This window comes from Mauremys mutica, chromosome 4 (assembly GCF_020497125.1).
Source record: "Mauremys mutica isolate MM-2020 ecotype Southern chromosome 4, ASM2049712v1, whole genome shotgun sequence".
In the NCBI taxonomy this organism is placed as follows: Eukaryota; Metazoa; Chordata; order Testudines; family Geoemydidae; genus Mauremys; species Mauremys mutica.
In genome coordinates this window covers 103,889,053-103,910,578 of record NC_059075.1, presented here as the reverse complement: position 1 = coordinate 103,910,578, position 21,526 = coordinate 103,889,053, and the positions used below count along the sequence as shown (strand labels likewise).

Genomic DNA, 21,526 nt, shown 5'->3' with positions numbered 1-21,526 from the left:
CCCCTCCTGAGACCCTCCCCAACTTCCCCCCAGGACCCCACTCCCTACCTGTCCCCTGACAAACCCCTGGGACTCCCATGCCTATCCAACCGCTGCCTGTCCCCTGACTGCCCCCCAGAACCTCCACCCCATCCAACCCCCCCTGCTCCCTGTCCCTTGACTGCCCCCCTGGAACCTCCTACCCCTTCTCCAACCCCCAGCCCCCTTACTGTGCCACTCAGACCAGCGTGTCTGGCTCCGCGCAGCTCCAGACACGCTGCTGCATACATGCTGCCGTGCTCCCCTGCGGAGCTCACAGCCACCCCCCCCCACACACACACCCAGCACCTGCCTTCCAGATTTGAACACCTCAAAATTCAGGAGTGCTCAAACAAGGTTTGGGCAGCTGTTACTTATTTCTCTCAAATCAAATATACTGATCCACTGTAACTTGCTGTAGAAAAAGTAGGATAAATATGAGCAAGAAATGCTTCCCAGTGGTTATTAGGACTGGAATTGCTATTTTCAACAGCCATTGCCTTTTTTTTGTTTGTTTGTTTAAAAGAAAGACAGTGATATTGCACTGGCAAATTCCCCATAGAAAAAAAGAGTGGAACAAAAGAATAATAAAGGCACCTCACCTTTTCCTCATTTATGGAGGACAGTCTTATAATATGCATCCTGATATCCTCCAATCACACAAGCTGAAAATTGTTCCACTTTACTGCAGTTCTGTAACCATATGGGAACCAATCCTGTTTGTGTTCTGTGCACATCCAAAATTCCTGCTGAATGACCTGCCCTGGGAGTGAGTTACCAGTGACCCAGGGCTGCGGCAGAAGAAGGGTGCAGGTGGGGGGGGGAGAGACCAGGGCTGGGGTGGGCAGGAGGTGTGGGGGGGCACTGGTGGTGGGGGACAGGGGGAAGCCCAGCACTGAGGCGGCAGGGGGTGTGAGTAGGGGGGAGCCCAGGGCTGGGGCAGCAGGGAGGTACGGGGGGAGCCCAGGACTGGGATGGGGGGCAGCCATAATTTTTTTTGCTTGGGGTGGCAAAAAAACAAGAGCAGGCCCTGCCGTTTGGACTGTGCATGTGCCCTTAATGTCCTTGTGCAAAGGGCATAAAGGGCTGAGCCGCCCCAACTCCTCAGTTCCTTCACATTGCAAAATTACCATACTTCAGAAGTAGGGGGGAGTAGAGAGGGTCGTGAAATGCATATGTACACAATACATCTTGAGGAACAACAGTTACTGTACAGGTGAGTAATGTTTTTTTCCTCCTTCAAGAGATTATGCATATATACATTCTACTCCAGGTGACTCATCAGCAGTTCTCTTGTAATTGGTGGGATTTCTGAATTGAACAACAAAGTACCAACTTGCCAAAGTTTGCATCAGCACAAGAAGCCTGAGTGATGGAATAATGCTTAGAGAAAGTGTGTACAGATGACCACATCACAGAATGTTGTGTTGTACAAGTATACTTATAAGGTTTGCAAATGATACCAAGATGGGAGGGGTTGCAAGTGCTTTCAAGGATAGGATTATAATTCAAAATTATCTGGATAAACTGGAGAAATGAAATTCAATAAGGACAAATGCAAAGTACTCCATTTAGGAAGGAACAATCACTTGCACACATACAAAATGGGAAATGACTGCATAGGAAGGAGTACTGTGGAAAGGGATCTGGGGCTCATGGTGGACCGCAAACTAAATATGAGTCAACAGTGTAACACTGTTGCAAAAAAACCCGAACGTCCTTCTGAGATGTATCATCAGGAGTGTTGTAAGCAAGAAAAGAGCAGTAATTCTTCCGCTATACTCTGCACTGATTAGGCCTCAACTGGGTATGGTGTCCAGTTCTGGGTGCCACAGGAAGGGATGTGGACAAATTGGAGAGAATACAGAGAGGAGCGACAAAAATAATTAATGGTCTGGAAAACATGACCTATAAGGGAAGATTGAAAAAATTGGGTTTGTCTAGTCTGAAAAAAAAAAAGACAGAGAGGACATGATAACAGTTTTCAAGTATGTAAAAGGTTGTTACAAGGAGGAGGAAGAGAAACTGTTTTTCTTAACCTCTGAGGATAGGACAAGAAGCAATGGGCTTAAATTGCTGCAAGGGAGGTTTAGGTTGGACATTAGGAAAAAAATCCTAACTGTCAGGGTGGTTAAGCACTGGAATAAATTGCTTAGGGAGGTTGTGGAAAAGACGGTTACTCACCGTTGTAACTGTTGTTCTTCGAGATGTGTTGCTCATATCCATTCCAGTTAGGTGTGTGCGCACCGTGTGCACGCTCGTCGGAAGATTTTTACCCTAGCAACACTCAGTGGGTAGGTTGGGTGCCCCCTGGAGTGGCGCCGCTATAGCGCCAGATATATACCCCTGCCGACCCATCCGCTCCTCAGTTCCTTCTTTCCGGCTACTCCGACAGTGGGGAAGGAGGGCAGGTCTGGAATGGATAAGCAACACATCTCGAAGAACAACAGTTACAACGGTGAGTAACCGTCTTTTCTTCTTCGAGTGATTGCTCATATGCATTCCAGTTAGGTGATTCCCAAGCCTTACCTAGGCGGTGGGGTCGGAGTGAGACGTGGCAGAATGTAAGACGGCTGAGCCGAAGGCTGCATCATCTCTGGATTGTTGTACCAATGCGTAGTGGGAAGCAAAGGTGTGAACGGAAGACCAGGTAGCCGCCCGACAGATTTCCTGGATGGGGACATGGGCCAGGAAGGCGGCAGAGGAGGTCTGTGCCCTTGTAGAGTGAGCAGTAAGGTGGCTAGCCTGAACATGAGCAAGCTCGTAGCATGTCTTGATACAGGATGTCACCCAAGACAAGATCCGCTGGGATGAGACTGGCATGCCCTTCATGCGGTCCGCTACTGCCACAAAGAGCTGGGGCGACCGCCGAAAGGGTTTCATCTGCTCTATATAAAAAGCTAGAGCCTTACGGACGTCCAAAGTATGAAGCTGTTGTTCCCGGCACGATGAGTGCGGTTTCGGGAAAAAAACAGGGAGGAAGACGTCCTGGTTTACATGAAAAGCAGACACCACCTTGGTGAGGAAGGAGGGGTGTGGTCGGAGGTGCACCTTGTCTTTGTGGAAGACTGTATAAGGTGGGTCCGCCATCAGGGCGCAAAGTTCTGAGACTCGCCTCGCCGAAGTGATAGCAACGAGGAAGGCCGTCTTCCAGGAAAGATATAAAAGGGAACACGTGGCCATAGGCTCGAAAGGGGCCCCCATAAGTTTGGCTAATACCAGGTTTAAGTCCCAGGTAGGGGCCAGGCGCCGGATCTGTGGGTACAACCGTTCTAGTCCCTTAAGGAACAGGGAAACCATCTGGTTAGAAAAAAATAGAACGGCCACCCTCGCTGGGTCGGAAGGCTGAAATGGCTGCCAGGTGCACCTTTAAGGAGGAGACCGCGAGGCCCTGCTCCTTGAGGGACCAAAGGTAGTCTAATATCTTTGGAATAGACACCAGGTGAGGATCGAAGCCGTTCTGAGTGCACCAGTGGGCGAAACGCTTCCACTTGGCGAGGTAAGTCGACCTAGTGGAAGGTTTCCTGCTCCCCATAAGCACCTGCTGTACTGCAGCAGAACAACGCCGCTCCGCCTGAGTCAACCACGGAGGAGCCAAGCCGTGAGGTGAAGGGACTGCAGGTCCGGGTGGTGAAGCCTGCCGAAGTCCTGCATTATGAGATCCGGCCATAGCGGCAGGGGAATTGGTTCCGCCACTGAAAGGTCGAACAGCAGAGTGTACCAATGCTGCCTCGGCCATGCCGGAGCAATGAGAATAAGGTTGGCTCTGTCCCTCCGGAGCTCGAGCAGCACTCTGTGAATGAGGGGAAATGGTGGAAAGGCATACAGCAGGTGCCTCGTCCACGGGAGGAGAAAGGTGTCTGAAAGGGAGCCTTGGGAGCATCCCTGGTAGGAGCAGAACCTGTGGCATTTCCTGTTCTCTTTGGAAGCAAAGAGGTCTACTTGGGGAAAGCCCCACCTCTGGAAAACTGTGTGGATGACATCGGGACGGATCGACCATTCGTGAGACAGGAATGACCTGCTGAGGCGATCTGCCATGGTGTTCTGTACTCCCGGGAGAAAGGACGCTACTAAATGGATAGAGTGGGCTATGCAGAAGTCCCACAGTTGGATGGCTTCTTGGCAAAGTAGGGAGGAATGCGCCCCGCCCTGCTTGTTTATGTAGAACATTGTCGTCGTGTTGTCCGTGAACACGGATACACAGCGGCCTTGTAGATGGATTCGGAATGTCTGGCACGCCAGGCGGACTGCCCTCAGATCCCTGACGTTGATATGTAAGGCCAGCTCATGGGGTGACCAGAGGCCCTGAATGTGTAAGTTGCCAAGGTGGGCACCCCACCCCAAGGACGAGGCGTCTGTGGTCAGCGCTACGGAGGGTTGGGGAGGGTGGAATGGGACTCCCACGCATACCACCGCTGGGTCTAACCACCAGTTGAGGGAGTCGAGGACTGAGCTGGGAATCGTGACCACCGTGTCTATATTGTCCCTGTGCGGGCGGTATATGGACGCGAGCTACGTTTGGAAACTTCGAAGCCTGAGCTTCGCGTACGGGGTCATGAAAGTGCATGAGGCCATGTGACCTAGTAGGCTGAGGCAGGTGCGCACCGACGTTGTCGGGAAGGACTGGAAGCTTCGAATGATCGAAGCCATGGCGTGGAACCGGGGCAGAGGGAGGTAGGCTCTGGCCAGATTGGAGTCCAGAACTGCCCCAATGAACTCTATCCTCTGCGTTGGAGTCAATGTCGAGTTTTCGGCGTTGATCATAAGGCCTAGCCTGCGGAAGAGGCCTGTGACCACGCTCATGTGCTGAGACACCTGCTGTTGGGAAGTCCCGCGAACCAGCCAGTCGTCGAGGTGCGGGTAGACGTGTATCCGACAACGGCGGAGGGCTGCAGCAACCACAGCCATGCACTTGGTGAAGACCCTCGGCGCCGTAGAGAGGCCGAAGGGGAGCACCGTGAATTGGTAGTGCTGGTGGTTGACGGCAAAGCGAAGGTAGCATTGATGAGGCGGGTAAATGGCAATATGGAAGTACGCGTCCTTCATGTCGAGGGCGGCATACCAGTCTCCCGGATCCAGGGAAGGGATAATGGTCCCGAGGGTTACCATGCGGAACTTGAGCTTTACCATAAATCTGTTGAGCTCTCGCAGGTCTAGGATTGGTTGTAGACCTCCCTTTGCCTTGGGGATTAGGAAATAGCGGGAATAAAACCCCCTGCCCCTCATGCCTTCTGGCACCTCCTCTATGGCACCCAAACTCAAGAGAGTCTCGACCTCTTGCAAGAGGAATTGCTCGTGAGAGGGGTCCCTGAAGAGGGACGGGTAGGGTGGTTGGGAGGGAGGGGGAGAAACAAACTGGAGGTGGTATCCCGCTTCCACTGTGCGGAGGACCCAGCTGTTGGATGATATCTGGGACCAAGCAGGGAGGAAATGGGAGAGATGGTTGGAAAAAGATGGGGAAGGATCTGGTAGGGAAACTGGTGGGCCGTCCTCGGGCGTCCCATCAAAAGTTCTGCTTTGACCCCGAAGCTGGTTTCGGGGACGGTTGGGTTTGGTTCCCCTGGTTGCTTGACTGCCTTCGCCGATTCACCCTGCCACGACGCCTGGTGTCTGGTCGCGCCCTGGGCTGATTGTAGGGGCGGTACGGCTGGGGCCGGAAGGACCTACGTTGGGTCACCGGGGTGTGCATGCCCAACAAGCGCATCGTAATGCGGTTGTCCTTGAGACTCTGCAGCCTTGGGTCGGTTTTCTCCGAAAAGAGACCCTGACCATCGAAGGGCAGATCCTGAATTGTTTGTTGTAATTCAGGTGGGAGAGTCGAGGCTTGGAGCCATGATATGCGCCTCATTGTTATACCAGAGGCCAGGGTTCTGGCCGCCAAGTCCGCTGAGTCCAAAGAGGCCTGAAGGGCAGTTCTGGCCACTTTTTTACCCTCTTCCAAAAGGGCCATGAACTCAGGACGGGAGTCTTGTGGCAGAAGCTTGGTGAACTTGCCTACAGACACCCATGTATTAAAGCTGTAGCGGCTTAGAAGGGCCTGCTGGTTGGCCATCCTAATTTGAAGGCCGCCAGCCGAGTAGATCTTATGGCCTAGAAGGTCCATGCGCCTCGCCTCCTTCGCCTTAGGAGCCAGCGCCTGCTGGCCATGTCGTTCACGCTCATTGACGGATTGGACTACCAGCGAGCAGGGTGAGTGTACAGATACTCATAGCCCTTTGACGGGACCATGTATTTTCTTTCCACTCCCCGAGCAGTTGGTGGGATGGAGGCCGGGGACTTCCATATGGTAATCTGCATTGTTTTGAATGGTACGTATAAACGGCAGGGCCACTCAGTGGGGGGCATCCGCTGTCAATATGTCCACCACTGGGTCCTCTACTTCTGCTACCTCCTCAACCGGCAGGTTCATATTTTGAGCTACCCTCCTCAATAAGTCCTGATGCGCCCGAAGGTCAATAGGAGGAGGACCCGAGGAGGATGTTCCTGCAACTGCCTCATCAGTGGAGGAGGAGGAGGAGAGGCCCGGTACCAGAGGGTCCTGTGGTGGGTCAGTGAGCAGCGGAGGAGCGTCTGCAGCGAGAGGAGCTTCAGGTTCCTTGGATGCCAGTGGTGCCTCTTCCGTGTCAGGAGGCCTGCTAATCGTGGCTTCTGGAGCTCGATGGTCGGAGGGCCCCGAGCGCTGAGCCGCGAATGGGGCACCTTGCACCTCGTGGTACACCCACGGGGTCCAGAAAGCCCATTGAGGAGGGCCTTGGTCCTGGCCTTGCTCGGTCTGCTGGTAAGGAGCACTGCTGGCGTGGGAGGAGATGGATGGTTGTCTCGAAGGCCATGGCGGTGCCGAGAAGCCGTGTGACGGTGCCACCGATCCAGCTGTTCGGTCCCGGGACGGTACCGGTGAATGGTACCGGTCTTGTCGGTGCCGGGAGTGAGATCGGGACCATCTACCGTGCTGGTGCCGGGAGGTCGACCGGGATCTCGAGTCTCTATGGTGAGAACAGCTGCGGGACGAGCGGTACCGAGAGTGGTACCGAGAGCCAGACCAGTGCCAATAACGTCTGTCCGGCGACCAGGATCGTGAGCGTCCCCGCGAGTATGACCGGTACCGCGATGGAGAGTGGTACCGGGACTGCGAGCGGTGCCGGGATCGACAGCGGAGTGAGCGGGAACGTCTCCGAGATCAAGATCTGGAGTGACGTTTCTCCTGGTGGTCAGGGGAAGGAGGCCTCATTATGGCCGGCTTGCCAACTGACTTGACAACCCGCACCGGCGGTGCCAGGGGTTGAGGCTGTGTTGGCTCCGTCAGTGCAATCAGCTCTCTTGCCGTTGAAAAAGTCTCAGGAGTTGATGGGAGAGCCAGCTCCACCGCGGTGTGAACCGGGGAGCAGAGTGGTACCGGACTTGACGGCCCTTGCGGTGCCGGAGTCGACGGTGCCGCGCTAGGAGGAGCTTGGAGTGGTGGTGCCGGAGCTGGTGGTGCCGGAGTTCGGCGTACAGGCCTGGATGTATGGTCCTTTTTGGAGGACGAAGTCGACGCCGCCTTGCGTTTCCCCAAGGGGGAGAGGGAACGGTGCCAGGGAACTGGTGCCGGCTGTTGTCGGTGCCGGGCATTGGTGCCGGAGTGAGCTGGTGCCGAAGGCACGCTCCTCACCGATGCAGACTGCTGTGCGGTCGGTGCCGGTGCCGTAGGGCTAAGTGCCAACTCCATTAGGAGCTGCTTTAAGCAAAAGTCCCGCTCCTTTTTTGTTCTGGGCTTGAACGACTTGCAAATGCAGCACTTATCAGGAAGGTGAGACTCTCCTAAGCACCTCAGGCAAGATTCGTGAGGGTCTCCAACCGGTATCGGCTTCTGGCAGGCCGAGCACGGCTTAAACCCCGGTTCCTTGGGCATGAGCCCGCACCAGGTCAGGGGAAAAGGGGGCTAGTCCCCCAGTGAACTATATACTAACTACAACTAAACTAGTAAACTAACTCTAACTATACTAAAGTTGAACTATATACACAACAAGGTAAAAACAAGAGCGAGAAGCTAGGGTTGTGGAGGACAGTCCACTGTTCCAACGACCGTCACGGGCAGTAAGAAGGAACTGAGGAGCGGATGGGTCGGCAGGGGTATATATCTGGTGCTATAGCGGCGCCACTCCAGGGGGCGCCCAGCCGACCCACTGAGTGTTGGGGGCTAGGGTAAAAATCTTCCGACGAGCGTGCACGCGGCGCGCACACACCTAACTGGAATGCATATGAGCAATCACTCGAAGAAGAATCTGCATAATTGGAGATTTTTAAGAGCAGGTTAGACAAACACCTGTCAGGAATGATCTAGATAATACTTAGTCCTGCCATGAGTGCAGGGGACTGGACTAGATGACTTCTCGAGGTCCCTTCCAGTTCTACGATTTGCATTGCACGTTTGTAGCCTGCATTGCAGGGTATTTATTGCCAGATATGCTAAACATTCATATGCCCCTTCATGCTTCAGCCATCATTCAAGAGGACATGCTTCTATGCTGATGACGCTTGTTAAAAATATGTGTTAACCAGGGCCGGTGCAAGGAAGTTTTGCACCCTAGGCGAAACTTCCACCTTGCACCACCCCCCAACCCAGCTAACCCCACACGCTGCCCGCCTCACGGCAGCTAACCACGCCTACCCACCCTTCCCACCAGAGGAGCCCCCCCCACCCGCAGCAGCTAACCCTGCCCGCCGTGGCAGCTAACCCAACCTGCCACCCCCCAACCCGGGAAGCCCCCCTCGCAGTAGCTACCCCCCCCGAAGCTAACCCTGCCTGGGGAGCCCCCCACACTGTGCGGCAGCTAACCTCGCCTGGGGAGCCCCCTCCCACTCTGCAGTAGCTAACCTGCCTGGGGAGCCCTCCCCACACTCTGCGACAGCTGACCCCGTCCCCTCCGCAGCAGCTAACACCACCCGGGGAGCCCGCCCCAGCTCTCCTCCACTGAGCACACCAGCTCCCCTCCCAGGCTTGTGGCACCAATTGGAGGAGAATTAGAGCTGGGACTGTGTGCTCAGCAGAGGAGGCAGAGTGGAGGTGATCTGGGGCAGGGAGCCATTCCCCTGTGCGCTCCCCCGTTACTGCGGGCAGCCCTCCCCACGGCCCCCCACCCTAGCTCACCTCTACTCCACCTCCTCGCCTGAGCAGGCTTTTAGGCACCCTCAACCACTAGGCGCCCTAGGCGGCCACCTAGTTCACCTAGTGGTTGCACTGGCCCTGGTGTTAACTAAATTTGTGACTCAAGTCCTTGGGAGAGAATTGTATATCTCCTGCTTGGTTTTACCCACATGCTGCCATATATTTCATGTTATAGCAGTCTCGGGTGATGACCCAGCACATGTTGTTCTATTTAAGAATACTTTCACTGCAGATTTGACAAAACACAAAGAAGGTACCAATGTGAGATTTCTAAAGATAGCTACAGCATTCGACCCCAAGGTTTAAGAATCTGAAGTGCCTTCCAAAATCTGAGAAGGATGAGGTATGGAGCATGCTTTCAGAAATCTTAAAGGAACAACACTCCGATGCAGAAACTACAGAACCCGAACCACCAAAAAAGAAAATAACTTTCATCATCTGAGTCAGATGCCACCAGCAGAAAGTTGAACATGCATCGGATTGTACTGCTTTGAATCGTTATTGAGCAGAACTATCATCAGCATGGACGCATGTCCCCTGGAATGGTGACTGAAGAATGAAGGGACATATGAATCTTTAGTGCATCTGGCATGTAAATATCTTGTGACACTGGCTACAACAGTGCCAGGCGAACACCTATTCTCACTGTCAAGTGACATTGTAAATAAGAAGCGGGCAGCATTATCGCCTGTAAATATAAACAAACTTGTTTGTCTGAGCAATTGGCTGAACAAGAAGTAGGACTGAGTGGACTTGCAGGATCTAAAGTTTTCCATTGTTTTATTTTTGAATGCAGTTATTTTCTGTACATAATTCTATATTTGTAAGTTCAACCTTCATGATAAAGAGATTGCACTACAGTACTTTTATTAGGTGAATTGAAAAATATTATTTCTCTTGTTTTTTACAGTGCAAATATTTGTCATAAAAAATAAAGTGAGCACTGTACACTTTGTATTCTGTGTTATAATTGAAATCAATATATTTGAAAATGTAGAAAACATCCAGAAATATTTATATAAATGGTATTCTATTATTGTTTAACAATGCGATTAATTGCGATTAATATTTTTAATTGTGTGATTAATTACGATTAATATTTTAAATCGCTTGACAGCCCTAGTACATTTTCTGATGCAGATTTATTTGTGTCGACAACATAACTGTAAAAATAGCAAACAATATTAACATTGTAATCATTAGGTTTCAGAGTTCATATGAATGTGGCAGTTTACACCTCTCAAAGTTATTTTTCAGACTGTCTGCAGGTTCAGGAAAAAATAGTGCATCTGTTACATATGGCGCATATTTTCAAGATTACCTCCACAACTTTAAGGGCTTGAAACAATCTTTTTATATATGAAAACATATATTCTAGAACACAATCCACTAGAAAGATGTGGGTATAAGGTGAATTGCACAGCAAATTCTATAGCCTCATGTAAGACACAGAGCCCTGATTATTAAATGTATATATAAGACTGGCACATCTGGGTGCCAGTAACATATGTTCAGAAATGTCACTTAATGCCCTAAGAGAGAGGAACAGTTTCTACAGATGTCCAGGATAAGCATTTGAGCCATAAAGGCTGCAGAGGATGCTTGCATTCTTGTCAAATGTGTTGTCATTCTGCTTGGCAGGGTAACATTAGCCATGTCATAGCACAAGCAAATACAGGAGGCTATCCACAGCAAAATCTTTTGAGAAGAGACTGGGATCCCCTTCAGCCTATCTGTGACAGCTATGAAGACAAGTGGAATTGCTTGGACCTGTCGAGGTAGAATGCCACCTCTCTTCTGACATCCAGAGTATGCAGCCACTCATCTTTATTCGAGTGAGGTTTCAGGAAGAATGAAAGTAGGTAAATCGCCTAGTTGATATGGAAGTTAGTCACCACTTTCAAAATGAACTTTGGATGAGGGCACACGTAAATCTTGTCTTTAAAGAAAATTTTATAAGGACGGCCAGACATAAGTACATGTAGCTCACCTATCCTGGAAGAAGTAATGGCCACCAAACATGCTACCTTCACTGAAAGATGTAACAAGCAGCAGGTAGCTAAAGGCTCAAAGGGAGACACTATCAGTTTTGACAATACCAAGATCAAGTCCCACGGGGGGAACAGATCTTATACCCGAGGATACAACTATTCCAGGCCTTTCAAAAATCTTATTGACATTGTCTTAGAAAATACAGAGCCATCATCAACCTGAGGGTGGAAAGCTGAGATACCTCCTAGGTGGAGTTTGATAAAACTAACCATCAACCCATGTTGTTTTGGGTATAACAGATAGTCCTAGATATGCCAGATTGAAGAATGGATTGGGGAAACTCCAGATTTTTGGGACCAGACAGAGAATCACTTCCACACAGCCAGGTAAGTAGTTAGTTGATGGCCTCCTACTGTATAACAGCACATTCTGAAACACTTTTGAACCAGACCCTTTCTGAGGGTCTAGCAATGGAGCATCCATGTTTTTAAATGGAGCACCTGAAAAATGGGATGGAGTAGGCAGCCATGGTCTTGAGAAATTAGGCCAGGAAAATTAATGGAGGAGAGGTCTATCAATGGCTACTAGCCAAGATGGTCAGGGATGAAACCCCTATGCTCTGGGTTTGGCTCAATGAAACCTCTGAATGCCAGAAGCTGGGAATGGACGACAGGAGATGGATCACTCAATAATTACCCTGCAATGTTCATTTCCTCTGAAGCATCTGGTACTGGCCACTGTCGGAAGACAAGATACTGGGCTAGATGAACTATTGATCTGACCCAGTATGGCCATTCTTATGTTCTGGATGCAATGGAAGTGAGCCGGACAGGAAAGTGAAGAACCAGTGCTGCTGAGGCCAAGCTGGGGCTACAAGTATTACTTCAGCATGATTTAGTCTGATTTTCAGTAGCACTCTGTGAAGGAGTGGGATCACTGGGAAAGTGTACAGGAGCTTGTCCACCCAGGTCAACAGCGAGTGTTTGTGAGGGAACCTGGACTGTGACCCTGAAGGGAACAAAACTGCTGATAGTTCCTGCTGGTTCTCATTACAAGCAGGTTCACCTGGAGAGTCTCCCACAGTTGAAAAATAAACCTGGCTATACCTGGATGGAGACACCACTCGTGGTGACTCAAATGATTGGTGTAGATGATCTGCAAGCTCATTCTGCATTCCCTGGAAGGCAAGAGGCTTTGAGATTGATCAAATTGGCAATGCAAAAATCCAAGAGTTGGACTGTCTCTTGGCCATGCAGGGAAGAGAGGGCCCCTCCCTGCTGCTGAGATACAATATTGCCACTTTATCGTCTGTGAGAACGAGCAGCATTTCCCCCCTTTGAAATGGGGGAGGAAAGCCTGACATGCCAGTTGGATAGCTCTAAACTCTCTCACTTTTATGTGTAGAATCAAACCCATTGTAGACCATAACCCCTGCATCTGCAGAGAAGCAGATGAGCCACCCAACCCAGAGCAGATGCATCCATCACTAATGTCAGTGAAGACTAAGGATGGACAAAGGGAATACCTATGCATATGTTGGCAGGGTTTGTTCACCAATCTAGAGAGCCTAAAATATGAAAGGGCTCCATCACCACCATTCAGAGGCTGACAGTTTGGTAAGAATATAGAGCCCAGCCAACCTTTTAGTTTCCTGAGGCATAATCTGGAATGCTGGACTACATATGTGCAAAAGGCCATATGGCACAGAAGCCTCGTACAATTCCATGCTGTTGTGACTGGGTGAGCCTTGAGATCCAGAATGATGGACTGGATTTGTCTGAAATCTTGACTTGGAAGAAAGCTCTGGCTTGAGTAGTATCCAGACCTGTCCCAATAAACTCTATTATCTGAACTGGGGAGAGGATACACTTCTCTCTTTTAATTAATAGCACCAGCACATTGAAGATTGCCTGGGTAAGAGCTACACTGGACAGTACCTGAATCCTGGACTGGTCTCTCTCAAGCCAGTTGTCCAGGTAGGAATAGATTTGCACACCTAACTTCTTCAGAAATGCAGCCACCACTGCTATAATTTACACACCTAACTTCCTCAGAATTGCAGCCACCACTGCTATACATTTTTTAAAAATTCAAGGAGTTGCAGACATGCCAAAAGGCAGCACAGTGAACTGGTAATGAGATTGGCTTACCAAAAGCCTGACATACTTCCTGTGGTACTGATAAATTGCCACATGGAAGTATGTGTCCTTTAAGATGAAAGTGGCATGCCAGTCTCCAGGATCCAGGAAGGGAATACTGGAAGCCAGCGTGACCATGTCACATTTAATCTTTTTCAGATATCTGTTGAGTTGATCCAGATCTAAAATTGGTCTGAGACCTCCCTTTGCTTTCAGAATTAGGAAATAGTGGGAATAAAACCCCATCCCTCTGTGACACTGTGGAAACTCTTCTATGGCTCGCACCCAGATGAGGGACTTCATCATGAGAGTGGTTCTTGAAGAGGGACAGGGAGGGAGGGAGGGAAGAAGGGGTAGAAACAAATTAAAGGATGTATTCCACTTCCACAGTGCTTAAGACCCATTAGTCTGAAGTAATTAGTGACCAAACACTTAGGAAGTGGGATGCAAACACAGTTTGCAAACAGAGGGTATGGAGAGACTTGGATTAGAGAGACTGGTATGGAGTTCTTGACCGACTCATCAAAATGTTTGTTTAGTGTCCCCAGGATGCCTAGATGAACAAGGAGCTGCTGTAGTAGAAGAAGAGGTTGGCCTGCACCTAAAACTCTGACACTTTTTCCTTGTTAGGTCCTGGCAAGGCACAAGAGTTGGGTATCGGTGAGACTGTTGAGGACGAAAGTGTTTCCTAGTCTGAGGCAGTGAATATATGCATAATGACTTTAGAGTCACCCAGAAGTCCTTTAAGCCATGAAATGTATCATCCATCAGCACCAAAAAGAGGGAAGACCCTTCAAATGGCAAGCCTTGAATAGTCCTGTGAACTTCTTGGGACAGCCCCAAAGATTGCAGCGAAGAGCACCCGCACATAGTGATGGCAGAGGCTATGATCCTAGCAGCTGAGTCAGCAGCATCTAAACTGGCCTGGAGCAAAGTTCTAGACACCAATTTCCCTTCCTCCACCAGTGAAAGAAACTCTTGCTTAGTGTTCCCAGGGAGCTTGTCCTGAAATTTCAATGTAGAGTCCCAGATGTTATAATCATACTACCCTAATCAATTTTTCTACCAAACAGGTCAAGTTTTTGGCATGCTTTGACTTAGGGGTAGCCACTTGTTGCCCCTAGGATTCTTTGTTGTTGGCAGCCAAGACAACCAGTAACTCCAGAGGGGAGTGGGAACACAAATGTTCCAAGTCTTCGGAGAGAATATAGTATATGTGATCAGCCTTCTTAGATGTGGATGGAAATGGCAAGGGAGTTTGTGACAAGGTTTTGATGGGCTCTAAAATCACCTCATTGATTGGTAGGACCACATGAAATGGGTCAGTTGTCACCAGAATGCCAAAAAGATGATCGGACAGTTCTCTAACCTTCTCCACCTGGATAGCCAAGGCCGAGGTGACTCTTTCTAAAGCTCCTGGTGAGCTCTTCAGTCATTAGGTAGGGGTGTGGTGATTCCCAAGGGAACTATTTCATCTAGGGAAGAGGAGGATGAGGCCAATGCAGGTTAAGGGCTGAACCTCCTCTGATAATCAGATGGCTGGATCCCCACAATCCACTTCCTTGTGCTTGGTACTGGGCCCAGTCAACCTCTGACTCAAAAAATGACTCAGGGACTGGTGCTGATATGAAGAAATGAGAGGTCATTGTCGTTGGCTTTCCTCTTGACGGTACTGTCAGATGAGAGCTCTGAAATGCAGGAGACTGATGCAATACTTGATGCTGCGCTGAGGAGACTGACAGTGTGGTCTGGTAATATTGGAGGAGCAACTTCCTGCACTGCTAGGTAAGCCAGCCCTGACAAACTCAAGTCTCTCAACGCCAAAAAAGCCTTCAGCGTGGACAGAAGCATAAGAGTCTCTGAGCAACGAGTAAGAGAAGAAGGCAAGTGCTGAAGAAGCTGAAGGTACCTTATCAGGCCCTGGACTCAATGGTGCCTGCCCCAGTGCCAGAATCCACAATACAGCATTAGCTGATGACTGAGATGAGGAGTGTGTCAATTTTGACTGCACTCTACTTGACCCTTTGTCCCCTTGCTTGGGGAAACCAGCAATCTTCCTTTCCTGGTCACATCCTTGGAAGCTATGTTTCTTCCTCTGCACCAGGAAGGGTGAACAGTGCCAGGACTTGGCCAATATCAGAGGAACGTTTCTCACAGAAACTGAAGTACTCGGCACATTCTCCAAATGGGAAGTCTTTGAAGATAGTCTCAGAGCAGCCACCATCAACAGAAACTTCAGCCTCGCCTATCTTTCTTTCTTGGTCCTTGGCTTAAAGTCCTTAAAAATTTGACACTGATCCCTAATGTGAGACTCATCCAGACACTTTAAACAGAGTGTGGGTCAGTCATGGGCATCAGTTTGGAACATGAAAAACAGGGCTTGAAGCCTGGTGACTGAGGCATTCCTTGGTACTGAAAAATGGAACCACAAGCCGGGTATGAAAAAAATCACTTTTAACTAAACTAAAACTTATCCTGCTACCTGACTAACATTAAAACGATACCAATGGGGAACTATTTACAACTAAAAAACACGCCAAGAGAACGTGCCAAGGCAAGACAGTTCCCAGCAACCGTTGTTGGTGCAAGAAGGAACTGAAGGGGTTGAGGGCAGCCCTACCTTTTATACCAAAAAGCACACGCCATATGAGTACTGCTGAGGGAAAAAAATTCTAACAACTGTACATGGGGCGCGCACACACACACACACACACACAGAGTGGAATGCACATGCGCAATCACTCAAAGAAGAAAATACAGTTTCTTCAGACATGCCAAACCTGTGGGGGGAAAAAAAGCAGAAATTTGGGCTTGTTTTTGGCTTAACTGGCTTGTGAGTTGCTTGTTGGCTAGTTTTTGGCTTGTAGCTTGTTGCTTGTTTGACTTGTAGCTTGTTGGACTTGTAGCTTGTTGCAGTTTGTTGCACCTGTTTTGATCAGCACCTGGCAAGCAGGGGCAAGCTGTGGCGTATTATCGCCTAGGCCAACAAGGCCTAGGCCTAGGGCGGCAAATTTGCAGGGGCGGCAAATTTGCTCGCGACTCTTCCCCAACTCCGCCCCTTCCCCAAACCCCCGGCCCACTTCCTCCCCCAGGTGCACCATGCTTCCCTCCTTCCACCTCCCTCCGAGGCTTGCCGCGCGAAAGCGCTGGGAGGGAGGGAGAAGCGAGTAGCGGCACGCTTGGAGGAGGCAGAGCAGAGGTGAGCTGGGGCCTGCGGGCGTGGGGAGTAACCCAGGGGGGTCGGGAACCGCTCCCCACCCCAGCTCACCTCCGCTCCACCGCTGCCATCCCCCAAGCATGCCGCAACTCTCCTTCTCCCCCCTCCCTCCCAGGCTTGCCGTGCGAAAGCGCTGGGAGACAGGGAGGAAGGGAGAAGTGAGTAGCGGCACGATCAGAGGAGGCGGAACAAAGGTGAGCTGGGGCTGGCGGGCGCAGGGAGTGACTCTTGGGGGGGGAAGCAGGGAACCACTCCCTGCCCCAGCTCACCTCCATTCCACCGCTGCCATCCCCCGAATGTGCCACAACTCCCCTTCTCCCCCATCCCTCCCAGGTTTACCGCGGGGGAGCAGAGGTGAGCTGGGGGGGGCGGCAATTTTTTGACGGGCTAGGGGTGCCAAATTTGTTAATCCACCACTGGGGGCAAAGGGGTGATGGCAAGCAGGGGCAAGAGGAGGGAGAGAGTCAGGGGTGCACGGTGGGCCCACCACAGTCCCAGACTGCATGCCAGGGAGATTCTAGTCACATAGAGTGTTGGGGTTCTTAGGGATTGGCTTGTTTTGGCCTTTTTTTGAACTGGGATTAGCTTGATTTTTGGCTTATTGTAAAAGTTGGGGTGCTTATTTACTGCATGAAAGTTGGCAACTGTGAGTTCCTTGTGTAATCAAGATACCAATAGTAGCCAGAAATACATTCCTTCATCTTTAATAACCACAGTGATGAGTGCTGAAGGACCCCATGATTGATCACAGTCTATAAATACATAGACAGGGAACAAAAATTTTATAATAGACTTTTCAGTCTGGCAGACAAAGGTATAACAAGATCCAATGGCAGGAAGTCGGTGCTAGACAAATTCAAACTGGAAATAAAGTATACATTTTTAACAGTGAGGCTAGCTAACAATTGGAAAAATTTACCAAGGGTCATGGTCGAGTCTCCATCACTGAAAATCTTAGAATCAAGATTGGATTTTTTAAAAAAAGATATGCTCTAATTCAAAAGGAGTTATTTTGGAGAAGTTCTATGGCCTGTGTAATATAGGAGATCAGACTGCAATGTCCACAATGGTCCCTTCTGTCTTTAGAATCTATGCATGGTAAAAATGCCCATTACAGAAGAAAAGATAGAGCACTTAATTTGGAAAAATAACCTTAACAATGGGTGTAAGTAATAGCTGTATGCTGATAGCCCAATTAAGTTGATGCAATAACCTAAATAAAGATTTAGGTGTACATTATACTGTACTTACCCTGATGGCTTAGATTTTTCATCTTCCACATTGTAAACACAATCAGATAACAATTTCTTAAAGGAAACTAGTAGTCCTTTGCTTTCCCAATATGTCTTTACCTCATGAATGTTCATAAATCTAAGAAAGAAAGATGTCATTACACAAATGTATACTACTAGAAAATAAAGCTATAATATATACACAGACTAGATCCTCAAATGATGTAAACTGATGTAGCTCCATCAAAGTCAGTGAAGCTACACCAGTTGACCCCAGCTGATGATCTGGTCCACAAGATCAACCGAATAGAGTTTCCATAAATATAGTATTAAGACCAAAGTATTGTTATCAATTTTATGTCTATTAAAATCTATGAAATTATATAGAGACCAAATTTTGCACTTATATTTGCATGTGCTTCCTACTGAAGTAAATGGAAATGTCGTATGTACATTCAAGGGCAAAATATAAAACACGCCTTTTTTAATAAGTACCTTAGTATGATATCCACAGACCTCAGTATCCAAGAACTTTTCTCTGACTACTACTGTGTGGAAGGATGGTCTTGTGGTTAAAGCATCTTGACAAGGACTCAGGAAATCTGAGTTCAGTTTCCAGGCCGTTCACAAACTTTCTGTCTTACCTTGGGAAAGTCATTTAGAGTAAAATTGTCAAGAATGCCCGCAAAAAACAATGGGGAGTCCGGTGACACCTTAAAGACTAACAGATTTATTTGGGCATAAGCTTTCGTGAGTAAAAAACCCCACTTCTGATGAACGCCCCACTGATTTTCTGTGGCACTTAGGCACTTTGTTTACTTACAATGTAAGTTGTTCAGTATAAGGACTATTTTTTACTGCATTTGCACAGCATCTAGCACAATGTGGCATCTAGGCACTACTGTAATATCAGTCATAAGTAAAGCTGCAAGTTTGTCATGGATTCTGTGACTTTCCAGGATATCCATGCAACCCCAGCCGCTGCTGGGGCAGTCTTGGGACACTGCCCCACCCCCAGCAGAAGGAATTTCGGTGTGGGAGGGGACTCAGGGCAGTGCTTATCTTGGGGGGGGGCCTCCCTAGAAGCAGCGACATGTCCCTCCCTCCCTCAGCTCCTAGCTCCACACACTGCCTCTGTTCACAGGCACCACCCTCGCAGCTGTCATTGGCTGCGGTTCCTGGCCCATGGGAGATGTGGACGCAGTGCGCAGAGCTAGGAGCTGAGGGAGGGACATGTTCCTGCTTCCAGGGAGCTGTGAGGAGCCAGGTAGGGAGCCTGCAAGCCTCCTTAACTCCGCCACCACTAGTGGAGGGCCCAAGCTGTGCGCCCCACAAGATTTCGTCAGGGATATATAGTACAAGTCATGGACAGGTCCCAGGCCATGAATTTTTGACTTTTACTAAAAATATCCATGACTACAACGTAGCCTTATTTATAAGCAACAGCATATGTAATTCACTACCATTCACTCCAGACTAGATTATTGTAATTCACTGTATCTGAATCTACATATGAAAAAAATGCAAAGTCTCCCGCCACTTCTGCAAAACATAGCTGATGCCTCCTCCACAGGTTGGACTGCTTTGAACATTCCCCCCCTGTAATTTGGACCCTTCAAAGACTACCTCTACGTCTGATCTTAATCTTCAGACCCATTAATGAATCAGTTCCCAGTTACATTATTTATCTTGGGTACTTATATGGTCTACAATATTATAGGAACTGTGGACCTCAAAATTTCTAATAAATTTATCCTCACTATAACCATGTGAGGCAAGAAAGAAACATTATCCCCATTTTACAGATTAAGAATTGAGACAGAGAGAGACACAGGTTATCTCTTCACTACTGGCTGGATCAGCGGGCACCGATTGATCCCTGAGCGCTCTTCCGTCAACTCCTGTACTCCAGCTTGGCGAGAGGCGCAGGCAGAGTCAGCGGGGGAGCGGCAGCAGTCGAGTCACTGTGGTGAAGACACCCCGGTAAGTCGATCTAAGTACATCGACTTCAGCTACGTTATTCACGTAGCTGAAGTTGTGTAACTTATATTGATCCATGCCCGAGTGTAGACCAGGCCTAAGTGATTTGCCCAAAATCACACAGGAATAGGGTTGCCAACTTTCTAATCCCTGAAAACTGAACAACTATGCCTCTTCCCGAATCCCGTCCCTGCCCTGCCTCTTTCTCTGAGGCCCCACCACCCGTCCAACCTGTCCCCCCACCATCACTCACTCTCCATCCCTGCCCCATCACTCACTCTCCCATCTCCCAGGACTCACTCGCCGCCTGCAGAGCCGGACTGGGAGGAGCTGATGCGGAGCCTGTCCAATTGCAGCACAGCAGAGCATGACGGGTCAGTCCCTATAGTGAGGGGCCGAGGTAGGGAAATTGGGGAACAGCGGGGCAGGAGGGAGGTTGGTTTGTGGAGCGAGGCCAAGGAGAAATTCGGGTCCATCCCCAGAGCAAGGGGCTGGGGAAATTGGGACATAGTGGGGCAAAGGGGGCACACAGGACACCCCCCCCCCCGCGATGGTGCAGGTACCCACTTTGGCGCCTGGTCCAAGAGCCAGCCAGTTCTCACCATCAGGCTGGGGGGTGGAAAGAGCAGCATCTGCTAAGCAGAGCCTTGCCTCCAGGCTCCAGCAGCAGCTGCTGCTCTTTCTGCTCCTCCTCCCTGGTGGCAGAGGCCAGTTACTGCAGGTAACTGGACCTTTAGCTTTCGATCAGCTGCCAGTTTCCCTTTTTGACTAGACGTTCCAGTTGAAAACTGGACACCTGGCAATCCTACACAGGAAGTCTGTGGCAGAACTGGAAATTGAATCCATTTGTCCTTAGTCCCAGGTTAGTGCCCTAACTACTGTACCATCTTCCCTGTCTAGAGAGAGACTGCATGTCTTTCTAAGAACTGCCAAGACAGTTATCTGCATTGTTCCAGAGGAGTGTAAGAAAAAACAGAGCTAAGTGCATAAAGGTCAGAGATAAGGCATTTTCAGCTGCAGGAATCTGGCTGTTAAATGAACTTCCAGAGGAGATCTAATTAGAGGCATTCAGGTACTTTGGTGACAGATGCTAGTACATAATACTATGATGGACAGATAAAAGTGGCATGGAGATGAAATTTCTGTCTCACTTCTAAAGGTGGTGCTTCTAAAAGGGGGTCAAGGATGGTTTAAGTCAGCTTACAATGCTGTTGCCAATGCTGTATTTGTTATGTAAATAATAGAGTACATCAGTTACAAGGCTATAATGTCTGGCTACTTTCACGATGACTAATTTGCACCAAAAATTGTTTTAAAAATTACTAAACTATTTTGATTAGGTTATTCACTGTTTTTTAAAACAAAACTTCCCCTTTTAGACTATTCATATGTAGAACATGTACAGTAGGAGCACGTTTTCAAAACAATGAATATACCTATAAAATTCTATACCTACCCATTAAGTTATGTGACTGCTTGCACATCAAGTACCTGCATCTACAGGCTGCTCACTTGTAAGCACAAGTCTAGGGATTAGTGAATGCAATGGATGTACATTTCCTCTGTTACACCCATATTTGAACATCTGGCACATACTGTCTGATATCCAACTAATTTCAATTTTAAAAATTAAAGTAAATGAAGCACTTACTTCCCTCTAATATCAACACAGCTTTCTGCTGCGCCTATTAATGTTTGGGCAGCATCTTGGTTAAGCATTCCAGTGTGGTATTGCTTCTGATAACTAGCCTAGATAAAAACAAAAAATCCTCAAAAACATGAATTAACATAAAAATTGCTACAA

At 49.0% G+C, this 21,526-nt stretch overlaps 1 protein-coding gene across 3 annotated transcripts in view; it reads right to left on the bottom strand.

The window, feature by feature from the left end:
• The window catches only part of LOC123370418 (sodium/hydrogen exchanger 10-like), a 262,362-nt gene that overhangs the window by 102,907 nt on the left and 137,929 nt on the right, over nt 1-21,526 (bottom strand). For all 3 annotated transcript variants that reach the window (XM_045016987.1, XM_045016986.1, XR_006579406.1), the window contains exons 13-14: nt 21,374-21,471; nt 17,762-17,881 (exon numbers count right to left, since the gene is read on the bottom strand). In XM_045016987.1, the coding sequence (XP_044872922.1) occupies nt 17,762-17,881; nt 21,374-21,471 (218 nt within the window). The remainder of the gene's footprint in view (nt 1-17,761; nt 17,882-21,373; nt 21,472-21,526) is intronic.